We start from the raw sequence: 13,673 nt of genomic DNA, 5'->3' as shown, positions 1-13,673 counted from the left end.
CATTGAAGGTTTCTTTGGCACAGAAAGGGTTGTAAAATGTTGCAAGTAAAAATTTTGATCATTTAAATGTGTGACAGACAGCAAAGTAAAATTTGAAAAGAAACTGAAAAAGTTTCTCAAAACTCCTTGTATTATTGTGATGTGTAAAAGGTAGTCGTTAGGAATTACTAACACACATCTGTGTATATAAAACAAAAAATTCTGTGAATGGTCATCATTTAGCCATATTTACAAATTAATTTGTGGTGGGAATGTAAAATGACCCATTTCACATCATTATGACTTATTGTACAAATGAGCTGCGGAACATGGAACTGACCATATGACTTATCAATAAGGGGTTGAAAATTGCGGGTTTGGCTTCCCGAAAGAGAGACCACTTCAAACATATCATAGAGATGATCTACAAAATACAGTAGTTTCTATAGCATGTTAAAATTTAGTCAAAATGAAAGCACATATATAATGACTGGATCCAGAATTAATAGTGTCCTGTTTGACTCAGTCACATCATTTAATTATCTGAGGTTAACATTGCAGAGTGATATTGAATTGAACAATCATGTGAGGGTTGTGGTAGGGAAGGCGATTGGTCAACTTCAGTTTGTTGAGAGAGTTTTAGGAAAGTGTGGTTAATCTGTAAGGGAGACCACGTATAAGACACTAGTGCGACCTATTCTTGAGTACTGCTTGAGTATTTTGGTTCCACACCAGGTCGGATTAAAGAAAAACATTGAAGCAATTCAGATTTGTTATCAGTAGGTTCGAACAACAAGCAGGTGTTACAGAGATGCTTTGGGAACACAAATGTGAATATGTGGAGGGAAGGCAAATTTTTTTTTAGGAATACTATTGAGAAAATTTAGAGAACCGGCATTTGAAACTGACTCCAGAACAATTCTACTGCCACCAATGTAAATTTCACATAAGGCTCACAAAGATAAGATATGAGAAATTAGGGCTCATATGGAGGCATATAGACAGTCATTTTTCCCTCACTCAGTCTGCTAGTGGAACAGGAGTCATAGAGGGTACCCTCTGCCACACACTGTACAGTGACTTGGGGAGTATGTATTTAGATGTATATGTAATAAACTGTATACCAAAGGAAATTAGCATTTCTGCACACTCCCTACTCACTCACACAAGTAGCAGCCTATGTCTTTATTGAGATACATTGGTGTAAAAAAATTTAAAACTATCTTCAATCCAGAGATTGATTTGAAGACCACTCTCCCATGCATTTTCCTAATGGAGGTAGTGTGCCCTTGTCGTCTTCTGGCTTTTGGATGGAATTTTGTGGGGGACCCACAAATTACCATGGGCTCTAAACCATGGTCATTAATGAATTGATCTAGCAAAAGTGAATGTCAGTGGTGATAGAAGAAGAATACATTAAAGAATGCCAGTTCTATATGCAAAATCTTTCAGGCTTCCTTCTGTAGGGAACTTTACATGAATTGGAGCAGTAGGCTGTGCGTGAGATAAATACAGAGAAGGATTTCCCATTGCTTGAGAACTTGGATACAATAAGGAACTTTCCAACTGCAGGCTGTGTGGAATTCAAAAGTGTGTCCAGGTTTCTGCAGTAGGCTGAGGAATACATTGCAGCAAAGAATAATGCTTTTGAGGAAATTTGAATGACATTTCAGTTTCATGTAGACAGTTTAAGCAAACTACTTGAATGCTTGTTAGATCATAAGAATACCATTTAGCAGATTCATGAAGTAAAATGTTTTCATCAACATGAAGAAAGTTAAATGTTCTTGGAAGTCCTTGCAGTTGGTAGGAAACTGTGTTTCGTCACAGAACAACTATGCTGAAAGAGAAACTACTTGAAAATTTTACAGCTCCCAAGAAAAGAGGTTAGCTTACTTGTGACCTGATGGTAGATAGATTGATGGTTATTTGGAAGAGAATAGTGGGCTAGTGTTTAACAGAAGGGGAGTGTTGATACTGGATTTTTACATGGCACATCCCCATCTAAAACGTCAAGGATCATGGCTAACAAAGGCTAGCACACACACACAATTACATTGTGCCTCTTGTCTCCATTGTTCTGGCAGTACAGCCATGTTCGGTGAGGGGATGTGTTGGATGGAGTGGGTGAAAGGCACAGGGAAGTGGAGAGGGTTTAGGGATGGATAGAGGAGAGGGATGTGTGGATGGGAGGGGAAAGGTTGACAGCTGGAAACGAAATGTTACTAGTGAGCCCGCCTGCTGCAGTCAGGAGAAACTGAATGTGACACACAGTGAAATGGTGGAGAGGTTTGAGGGCAAAGGTGATAGGGATAAACTAAAAAAGAGGGAGACTGCAAAGAGAAAAGTGAAAGTGTAGGTTTATAAAATGAGAGGCATGTGGACATGTGTGTTTGTTGTGCATTGTACAGTGGGGATGAGACATCTGTGTGATAAGTTTCTTTCTATTTTTTATCTCTCCTGGGATCAACACCATCACCAGTATACATGCTGATAAAAGCGGATTACAGGCATCCCCCACGTTGCTGATTGAATGTGGGCTGTTGGTGAGTAGCCCAGCTACATTTTTGTTGCGCAGAGATATCTACCAAGATGTGTACTAACAGCTGCATATTATGCATATCTGAACGGGACACTGTTATCTAGCTTGCTGGGCTTGAATATTTCCTAAAGCAGATGACCACACATCTTGCTGAAGCCTTTTGAAAGATATTTGAATTCTTACACTAAGTTCCCAAAACTTGTTCTCCTAAATGGTTTTTGTTGCTGACAATAAAAAAATTCCAGCGAAACTACAGAATTGCAATACTTGACATAAAGATAATTTTCATGTAAACTTTTCCTCCTACCTTAGGTTTCAGAGTAAAGATTATCTGGGCAAGACTCCGTTTAAATTTTTGACCATAAATTTATAATTAGTTCCTTCAAATGATCATTAATCTCAGCACCAGGCATAACTAAGAATTTTTGAGAAGAACTCAGCTCTCTGTACATATGTCCGCCAATCACGCTGTCATCAGAAGAGACTTCAGTCATCAAACAATCAATTGGTATAACGACAGTTTTGTAAGAGGTGGTGTGACATGCCAATCTGTGAAACTTTACTAAATGCTTTCCCTGCAAACTACCTAGAACAGGGAGTATGGAAGCTCACTCAAGATGGTGTGGCTTCAGGGGACACAGTGAAATGGAAACTCTGTAAAATTTGTGTATACACATTGGAGTAATTAGTTTATTTCTATTTATAGTTTCCATTTCGACTGTTATTCAAAAGTTTTATGTGCGTTCTTGATATAAAAATATAATGATATTTTGTCACCTCGTTGCTAATATTTGCGGTAATAAATTGGGGATCCACTTCTTTTGCTAGGAAAGTGACAGTTTCACTGTCACATGCAATATTTCCATACTGGTACGTTTTCCATTTAAAAAGCAAATTTAAATTGCCACAGAAAACTGAAATAATGATTGGAGTGAGTCTTGTGTACAGACTATTACACTGAGGTCTCTAGTTATGGGTTCTAGTAAAAATAATTATCTATTTTGTACCACACAAATGAAGCTACCAAGGGTGCACATATAACTTTTTAATAACAGTTGCAGTCGAAATTGATTGTTGACTTTCTGTGTGTTAGGATAATTGGCTAAGCACTTGGTAGAATTTTACCAAGTAGAACAGATTTTTTTTGGGGGGTGGGGGAGGGGAGGAGTGAGGAGCTGCATGGTATACTGTCTCTCAAAGTTACTTCTGAAGAAACCCAGTTTTGTTATTGTTTATATTCCAAAGCTGTGATAAATTATAAAAATAACATCATGTAACTCCTTAGGCTGCTGTTTAATTTATTCTTTATTGTGTGATTGGATTTGGTTAAGGACCATTATGCAGCACCTACTGCCTAAAATATAATATTTACAGTAATTTACTCTTATAAAAAATCTAGAAGTGTTGCTTCTATTTTCACTTCAATTTTCAGACATCCATTCCACCTTAAATGTTTCAGTACCCATGATGTGAGAAATGTTTCTGTATCCATGGTGTGTGTCCATCAGTCAGTGGCTTCTTGGTTCTGAGTCAGGTGTAAGGACTGAACCTGAGACTTCAAAGGTTCTGTGGCAAACTAGACTGTGACTTCCTGGACTTGAGCCAAAGACTTGAGAACAGTAGGGTCTCCCTAAATGGGTCAGGGCTGCACTGCACATCAGAGGCTGCCACCCGGGTAACTGACTGTGTATGGGGTGAACATTAGTTTTTTTATTACTTTTTTATTTTATTAAATGACTCTCCATTCAGCCCTGATAATGATAGCTGTAGGAAACCCAGAAATATCAGTGTAAGATCAAAAGAAATGCCCCCCACAAGTGAGAGTATTAAAATCCTAGTGGTTAATTACTGAAGCATTTGCAACGAAGTGCCAGAGTTTGAAATCCTCCTGAAAAGCAGTGAATCTCACATAGTTAGACTAGATACAGAAAGCTAATTGAAACCTGAAATTGATAGCAGTGAGGTTATTGGGGAAAATTTAAGTGTATATTGAAAGGATAGGCTAATGGGAAATGGAGGTGACGTATTTGTCACAGAAGACAAGAAACTCAGGTTCAGCGAGACAGAAATTGGGCTGCTTGTGAGATTATTTGGGCAAGACTCAGTGTCAGGGGTGGGCATAAAATGGTAATACAATCCTTGTCACATCCACCAGACTCAGATTCATCAGCTGCCAAGACCAAAAACTTCAGAGAAAACCTCAGTTCTTGTGTACGCAAGTTCCCCAATCATATTGTAATCATTGGCAGAGACTTCCAACAATCAGTTGGAAAAATTACAGTTTTGTTGGTGGTGGGTGTGATAAGACAGCCTGAGAAATGTTACTAAATGCCTTCTGTGAAAACTACCTAGAACAGATAGTTCAGAACCCCACTCATAATGGAAATATATTGGATTTAGTGGCAACAGATAAACCTGATCTCTTTGAGGATGTCCACATTGAAAGTAGCATCAGTGGCTATGACGTGCTTGTCACAATAATGATTATCAGAGTACAACGAACAGCCAAAACAAGCAGAAAATTATATATATTTAGTAAACTAGATTAAAAGTCAATTATGTCATATCTCAGTGGGGAAATTGAAACTTTAAGCACAAGACGGGAGCATGTAGAGGAACTATGGCTCAAGTTTAAAAGAATAGTTGAACCTGCACTGTATAGATATGTACCCAATGGGACAGTTCATAATGGGAGAGACTCCTAAAGAAACAGCATAGCACTGCAGATAGAGATATGCTTAGTGATACATGTTTGGCTGTCAAGAGAGCAATGTGTGTAGCCTTCAGTGACTACCATAGCTGAGTATTATCAAATGGTACTTCAAGAAACCCAAAGAAATGCTGGTTGTATGTAAAGGCTGTTAGTGGCACCAAAGTTAGTATCCAGTCCCTAGCAAATAAGACAGGAATTGAAATTGAGATTAGCAAAGCAAAAGCTGAAATGCTTGAATCTGTTTTCTAATGATCCTTTACAAAGGAAAACTCAAGAGAACTGCCCCAGTTTAATCCCTGCACCACTGAAAACATGAGTGAAATACGTTTCAGTGTGGGTGGAGTTGAGAAACAGCTGAAATTGTTAAAATTGAGCAAAGCTCCAATGCTTGATGGAATCCCTATCGGGTTCCATACTGAATTTGCGTCTGAGTTAGCTCCTCTTCTTCTATAATCTTTCATCGATCCCTTGAACAAAAAACTGTTCCCAGTAGTTGGAAGAAAGACAGATTGCACCTGTCTACAAGAAGGAAAGTAGAAGTGATCTACAAAACTACCATCCAGTATCCTTGACATCAATTTGTCATGGAATCTTAGAATGTTTTCGAGCTCAAACATAATGAAGTGTCTTGAACAGAATGACCTCCTCCATGCCAAGCAGCCTGGATTCTGAAGACAGCAATCGTGTGAAACCCAAATCACACTTTTTCTCCCATGTCATTTTGAAAGCTTTGGATCAAGGCAGTCGGGTAGCTGTAGTATTCCTTGATTTGTGAAAAGCATTTGACTCAGTCCACATCTACATTCATTGTCAAAAGTATGATTATATGGGGTAGCAAGTGAAATTTGTGACTGGATTAAGGACTTTTTGGCAGGGAGGATGCAGCATGTTAATATTGGATGGAGAGTGATTGTCAGAAGTGGAAACAACTTCGTGAGTATGCCCCAGGGAAATGTGTTGGGACCCATACTGTGTCTGTTGTATATTAATTACCTTGCAGATTGTTTTAATAGTAATCTCAGACCTATTGCAGGTGATGCAGTTATGTATAATAAAGTGCCGTGTGAGAGAAGCTGCATAAATATTCAGTCACATCTTTATAAGATTTCAAAATGGTCCAAAGATTGTCAATTTGCCTTAAATGTTGAGAAATGTAAAATTGTGCACATCAAAAATGAAAAAAAAAAATTGTATCCTATGCCAGTATATCACTGAGTAACATGAATTGGTCATCTCATACAAATACCTGAATGTATCACTTTGTAGGGATATGAAATGGAATGATCACATAGACGCAGTCAGGGGTAAAGCAAGTGGTAGACATTGATTTAGTGGTAGAATACTGGGAAAGTGCTGTCAATCTACAAAGGAGATTGCTTGCATACCACTTGTGCAACCATTTACAGAATATTGCTAAACTGTGCGGGACTTGTACTAAATGGGAGTAAGAGGGGACATATACAGAGAAGAGCAGCACATATGGTCATAAGTTTGTTTGACCAGTGGGAGAGCGTTACAGTAATGCTGAAGAAACGGAGCTGGCCAACTCTTGAATATAGATATAAAATATCCTAAGAAAGTCTACGGATGGAGTTTCAAGAACTGATTTAAATGATGACTCTAAGAATATACTACAACCTGCTTACATGGTGCTCACATAGGGATTTTGAGAACAAGATTAGTATAATTACAGCATGCACAGAAGCATTGAAACAGTCATTCTTCCCCTGTTCCATATGTGAATGGAACAGGAAGATAAATTCTTAATGGAAGGATGAGTAATGTAGATATTAGTATCACTTGTAAAGAGAAAAATACGAAGTCGTTAAAACTGAACAAAGCTCTAGGGCTTGTGGAATCCCTGTCAGATTCCGAACAGAATTTGCAGAATAGTTAGCCACACTTTTTAACCACATTATACATAGATCTCTGGAACTAAAAACTGTGCCCAGTAGTGGGGATAAAGCACTGACTGCATCCATCTAAAAGAAGTGAAGCAGAGGTGATGCATAAAACTACTGTCTGATACCCTTGCCATCAGTTAGTTGTAAACTTTTAGAACATTCTTAGCCCACATGTAATGGTATACAGGATGACCCAGGAGGAATGGCTAATATTAGAGAATGGTCATTCAAAGCAAAAATATGTATAAACGCGGGCACTAAAATGCATTCCTTAAGAGCTGTGAGAACCTGTTCATCTTCGCTCCTGTGAAACACATCTCTTCTACTAAACAAGTGCTCATAGCTCTTAAGGGGTGCATTTAGAGCTCTTGTTTATTAGACTTTCTTGCTTTGAATGAGCATTCCAGTCATATCACTGAATATTGACCATATAGGTGGAACAGAATGTTCTCCTCCGTGCCAACCAGCATGCATTCTGAAAACATTGATCAAGTGAAACCTAACTCTTTCTTTTCTCACAGGACACCCTGAATGCCATGGATCAAGACAGCCAAGTAGATGTAGTTTTTCTCGGCTTCCAAAAAGTTTTTGACTTAGTACCACACTTACTCTTATTATCAAATGTATGATTGTATGGGGTCTAGCAAAAATATAACTGGATTGAGGATTTCCTGGTAGGGAGGACACATGTTACCATGGATGGAGAGTCATTCACAGATGCAGAAGTAATTTTACACACGTTCCAGGGAAGTGCTTCTGCTGTTCATGTTGTGTATTAATGGCCTGGTAGGCAGTGTTAACAGTAACGACAAACTTTTTGCAGACGATACTGATATCTATAATGAAGTACTACCAGAAAAATAACTGTACAATTATTCAGAAACACCTTCAGAAGATTTTGAAGTTGTGCAAAGATTGGCAGTTCACTATAAAAAATAAAAACACACACACACACACACACACACACATACACATAAACAAACAAACAAACAAAGAGATTGGATATTGAACGAATAACAGGAGCCACAGCAAGTGTAGCAGCAGGCTTATTTGACACTTGGCAGAGTGTCATGGAAATTGTGAGAAATCTGAACTGCCAAATGCTTGAATATAGACATAAATTTTTCTTTGACAGCCTACTTATAAAATTTCAAGAACTAGCATTAAATGAGGAATATAGGAACGTACTCCACCTCCCATAGGGACCACAAAAACAAAATAAAACCAATTACAGGCCACACAGAGACACTTCAGTTGTCGTTTGTCCCATGGAATAAAATTATTCAGATGGCATGGGAAGAGGCCACAATAAGTGATACATCGAGAAGTACCCTGTGTTGTGCACTTCACTGTATTTTGCAGGTTAAAGATATACAATGGTGGTTTGAAAAGTTCTTGGAACAGAATAGAAAAAAGTACTTACATCACTGAAACTTTTTTTTTATTTTTCAATGAAGTCTCCATGTAGATTAATGCTCTTGGGCCAATGATGTTCCAGTGCCTTGATCCCATATCGAAAATGTGTTTCCTAAGGACTGCAAAATAGTTGTCAGCTCCGGCTATCAATTCTTCGTTTGAAGTGAATCTTCGTCCACCAAGAAAAATTTTCAGTTCTGGGAAGAGATGGAAATCTAATGGAGCCATGTCAGGTGAATAAGGCAGGTGTGGCAGCAATTCATACTTAGTTTGTGTAATTTTGCCAAGGCAATGGCACTTGTGTGTGGGCATGCATTGTCTTGTTGTGGCACGCATCTTGCAGATAATTTTTTCATTTCTGATTCTTCAGTTAAAATGTGAAATACCCTTGCAGATGACATCTGGCAAGTGTGAGAAGTTTCACGCACTTTTAATCAGTGATCCTCCATGACCATTTTGTGCACTTTTGCAATGATTTCTAGAGTAGTGACACATCTTGGTCGACCACTGCACAGAGCAGCATCTAAGCTCTCCCGACCAAATTTAAATTCATTTGTCCACTTGGCAACAGTTGAATATGAAGGAGCAGAGCCCCCAGTGTATTCTGGAAATGAGCATGAATGTCCTTTCCTTTCATACCTTTTTTTATGAAGTACTTAATCACTGCTTGATTCTTGATTTTTTTTTTTTTTTTATTTTTATTTTTTTTTCTATCTTCACAAATCACTATGCGGGAACAACAACAGGGCCACGTCACTGCCACAACTCTCTTTCAAGAGCACTGGCGTGGCATGTGTTTATAGGCAATATTCAAAAGAATATTACATGAACAACTTGTTGCGCTAGCACTGACCTCTCATGGTGATTCTGAGAACTTTTCGAACCACCCTTGTAGATATAATCTCTAAAAGCCTCGGTTAAATCACGGTTCTGTAACTGTAGGAATTTTTTTATTGTCATGTACCTAACTTGCAGTATGAAATCCATTTCATCTAGGTGTATTCACCTTAGTGTTGCAATTTTATCAAATGAAAGTGTATTTTCCATCAAATTTATGCACATGTACTGCTGGAGCTGTATATATTCAGAGAAACCAAAGTTAATTTGAACCTTGATTCATGTGTGCATTTCTTATGCACTTGACTTGTTCCACTTCATAACGGTTACTGTGAGATTGATCAGTGGAACACCTAACTAACAAACTAAATAACAAGAAACACTTCTACTGTAACAGCAATAACAGCATGATACAATGCAGCATATGAAAGTGACATGTAAGCTGCTGGAGCTGTACATCTTCAGAGAAACCGAAGTTAATTGTTAGTTCAGTGTTGTTTCTTTGCATTGGTAAATTTTATCTTAGAGTTGTATTATTTTAATGGTCAATTTATCTGAGTACATTACTGATTGGTATTAATTTTTTCTCAGCTGGCACAGCAGCTACAGACACCTTTGTAGTGTAGTAACTTTTTATTTTGATGGATACAGGAGCTGAGACAGTGTCACTACTACATTTCTTGAGGGTGGAGCTCACTAGAGGCTACTTGTTGGAGAATGATGAAGAAAGGTACTCTGCACGGAGGGAGAAAATTTATTCATTTATGAAAATCCCACGTGAAGTTGAGAAATTCATGGCCTATGGATTTTTCCAGGCAAGTATGTTGTAAATTCTGGTACAACATTATTTTCTCCGAGTTGTTTTACTTGAAAAACAAAACTGGGTCATTACAACCGTATGTTACCAAACATTTATATGAAATTACAATGAAATCCAGACACTTAGCTGCTTACAGGCGTTGATGTGTGCCCCAATCAGGACTCGAACTCGGGATCTCTTGCTTACTTGGTAGACGCTCTCTCCGACTGAGCCATCAAGGATACACAGGATAGTGTGACTGCAGGGGCTTATCCCTGGCATGCTTCCCGTGAGATCCACACTTCCAACTTTCTGTCCACACACTACATTTGTAGTGCCCCTGCCCACTATACTCATTACTCGCAGCAGTCAATCTACCTATTCCCGTAAGACTTCAGGCAATGTGAGTGCATCTGCACTGAAGAAGATCATTGGCCGGTAAGCCATATCTATATGAAGGTGGTATCTGTTCCTTGGGACATGTCTGAAAGAACAGATATCATCATCATAATAAAATTTATACAGTAAGGGGTGTTTGTGTGTGTGTGTGTGTGTGTGTGTGTGTGTGTGTGTGTGAGGAGAGAGAGAGAGAGAGAGAGAGAGAGAGAGAGAGAGAGTACTCTGGTTTCTGTAAGTGACAAAATGATGCCAAAAATAAAGATCCCTCTAGATTTTATATCTTGAGTATGATAAGATGACCAAACACTAGGGCACATGACATCTCAGATAAAACATCTTTATGAAAACAAAATTCCTACTAAAATTTTTTGTTCCAACCAAACAGTTATGAATCTTCTTCCAAAGAAAGTAGTGCAGAATTTAGAAGTAGCTCCCCAAGACTATTGAGTGTATTGGTTGTTTTCTTTCCTAAATGGTGAGACCTTTTTCCTGTTTTGGCCATCCTATTCATGAATCAAGGCAGCTCAGGAATCTGTTATAAGGATGTCCCAGACCCCAAAAATGCGAATCCAAATGACGTTTTGTGATGCCTTTGTTTGTTTGCTGTAGGTGCTGATGTGTTTTTTGCCAATTGGCTGCATGATCTTTATCTTATGACTGCACTGTTTTGAGAAAGACTGAAAAATCCTATGCAGAGGATCCCTTATTTGTTACTGAATTTTCTTGTTCTTGCTATGTACACTGTTTGAATACATCATCAATAACTTTAGTGGACAAAATATTAGTCACTCCCCATACAAGAGCATACTCATAACTTTGTTGTACTGAATGTGGTGTAAAACTGGGACCAAGCAGTCATGTGACCATCCACTGCTGACGCAAGTCATGGCAGTGAAATGATGTGTATGTGCCAAATCAGTAATGTGGGTCGGTGTGACAGAATAGCAGAAAGAAGATATTGTACAGGGTAATTCAAAAAATTGCTTACAAACTGACATGGAACATCCGGCATACAACAAGGATCAGCAATCACATAGGAACCGGTATTGGCAAACACCATGAGCAGAAGCTACAGTCACGAGTGGACTGGCATCATCAGAGACTGTTTAATTGGGCTGTGCATTCTCTAGGACTGACTTGATGGTCATATATATCTCATATTCCTGTGAGAAGTTCTGCAGAACATGCTGAATGATATTTCCGTGCCTACTCATCACCGCATTTGATTTCAGTATAATGGAGCCTCTGTACATTTCAGCAGACAATTGGGGGCACATATTGCAGGCAACCTTTCCCAGTTGCCGAATTGTTCATGGTGGGCCAGTCGTACGGCCACCACGATCACCCAATCAGCCCCCAACTGATTTTTTCCTCTGGGGGTATCGGAAGGACCTTCTGTATGAAACACCTGTTACATCACTGGAAGACCTACTGGTAGGATTGTTGGGGTAGCAAGCTGTTTTTGAGATACACCAGATATCTTTGAGAGGGTGTTCCTTTTAATGCAGTGTTGATGTCAGGTGTGTTTCAAAGCATGTGGACAAAACTAAGAGCGTCTCCTGTATTGGACGTCCATTCGTAGCATATGACCTATATCTTCAATGCCATTTAGTAGCTCTCGATGGTCTTTGTGACCCCCAGTTCGCATGTGATTACTGATGCTTGTTGTAGGCCCGATGTGCCATGTCAGCTTGGAAATGTTTTTCTGAATCACCCTATATATGGATATAGGAATGAATTAATTTGCTTGATTTGTTGATGAATCAATGCAGACTGCATGTCACCAAGGAATAGTGTACTCCATGCAGCCATGAAACATGACATATTTCTATGTTTGTAAAAAGACCATAACTGACGATGTCCTGAGATGAGTATCATGCCTTATCAATTACAATCAGTTTGAAACCCAACAGTGATTGCAAAGTTAATACAGGTTCATTCCAACCAGTTGCTGAGTGAACAACGGGAAAGGAACTGTCTACAATTTACACGTGAAGTCCGGTACGTTGCAAAAGATCATAGGTCATGGCTGTCAGCAAAGCTGCATGTTTTGAATGGGCCAAACAATACAACACAGAAACAGGACAGTAGCTGACTGGAGGTATATAGTGTGGCCCAGTGTTTAAGAGAGACGAGTAGAGATTCAAGTTGTCCTCATCTGCAGTATCATGATGTGTTACTATTAATTCTGATACATTGTGAGTTTAAAAGGTTCCTCTTGAGTCAGTGGTCAGTGGCATGAATCCTGGGACATGCACCTGCTGAGTTTAAATGTTGGGTGGGGTCTATGGGTACCAACCACTGTCCTCTGGACAGAGGCTCTGTAATAGCATGCTTAAATGCATGGAAGAAAAGCAACTATAATGTAATGAGATGATAATGGGACTATGATGGATTGGAACTGGATTGTGCTGATATATGATGTTATGAAGCAATCAGAGTTAATGTGGATATTATTATTAAAAGTGAGCACGTGTTATGAATTATGTCTGGGTAATAGTTGGTATTTTAACAAAAATTATTAATTTGATTGCAACTGTGTATACGGCATATGAGCGAGGTTATAGGTTGGAGATTAATGCGGAAATTTACTCTGAGGAACACAAGTCAGGAAGTAATAAGTGAGTGGAATTTCTCTAATAGCTACCATTCAAGACTGCAATGTGTTATTTCTAGGAGAAGATCAGAAATGTTTTCAGTTCCTTGGAATAAAGTCACAGAAACTGTGTTGAACAACAGATATAAACAAGAGTTTCAACCACATTTGACTATTGCTTTCATGCTAAATGTTTTGAAGAAGATAGTGAGGCAGACAGAGAAAGCTTTAATTAATTAATTTCTATAAAACATTGAATGAAATAGGGAATAATTAATAGAAAGAGATTATTTTTCACTTGAGAATGGCGTACCTGAAATGTATGATGGACATCAATAGAAGAAAGAAAATGGAAGACAGAAGAAAAGGAAAGATAAGGTATTGACACATGTGAGAAAGTACCTATATCTCAGTGGGAAGAAGCGCATATTCTCTCTTGTTTGATATTGACACTTGGTTGCACTGGGAGTGCCACTTTACTTACAACT

At 38.6% G+C, this 13,673-nt stretch overlaps 1 protein-coding gene across 2 annotated transcripts in view; it reads left to right on the top strand.

The window, feature by feature from the left end:
• The window catches only part of LOC124616003 (protein TAPT1 homolog), a 140,642-nt gene that overhangs the window by 1,951 nt on the left and 125,018 nt on the right, over window positions 1–13,673 (top strand). The window contains exon 2 of one of the 2 annotated variants that reach the window (XM_047144216.1): window positions 10,043–10,206. The exons of the other annotated variant lie outside the window; for it this stretch is intronic. Within the exon in view, the coding sequence (XP_047000172.1) occupies window positions 10,043–10,206 (164 nt within the window). The remainder of the gene's footprint in view (window positions 1–10,042; window positions 10,207–13,673) is intronic. 2 annotated transcript variants of the gene reach the window in all.

Source organism: Schistocerca americana, chromosome 1, assembly GCF_021461395.2.
Source record: "Schistocerca americana isolate TAMUIC-IGC-003095 chromosome 1, iqSchAmer2.1, whole genome shotgun sequence".
NCBI lineage: Eukaryota > Metazoa > Arthropoda > Insecta > Orthoptera > Acrididae > Schistocerca > Schistocerca americana.
Note: the sequence above shows the minus strand (reverse complement) of the source record. Positions and strands in the feature narration are given on the sequence as shown.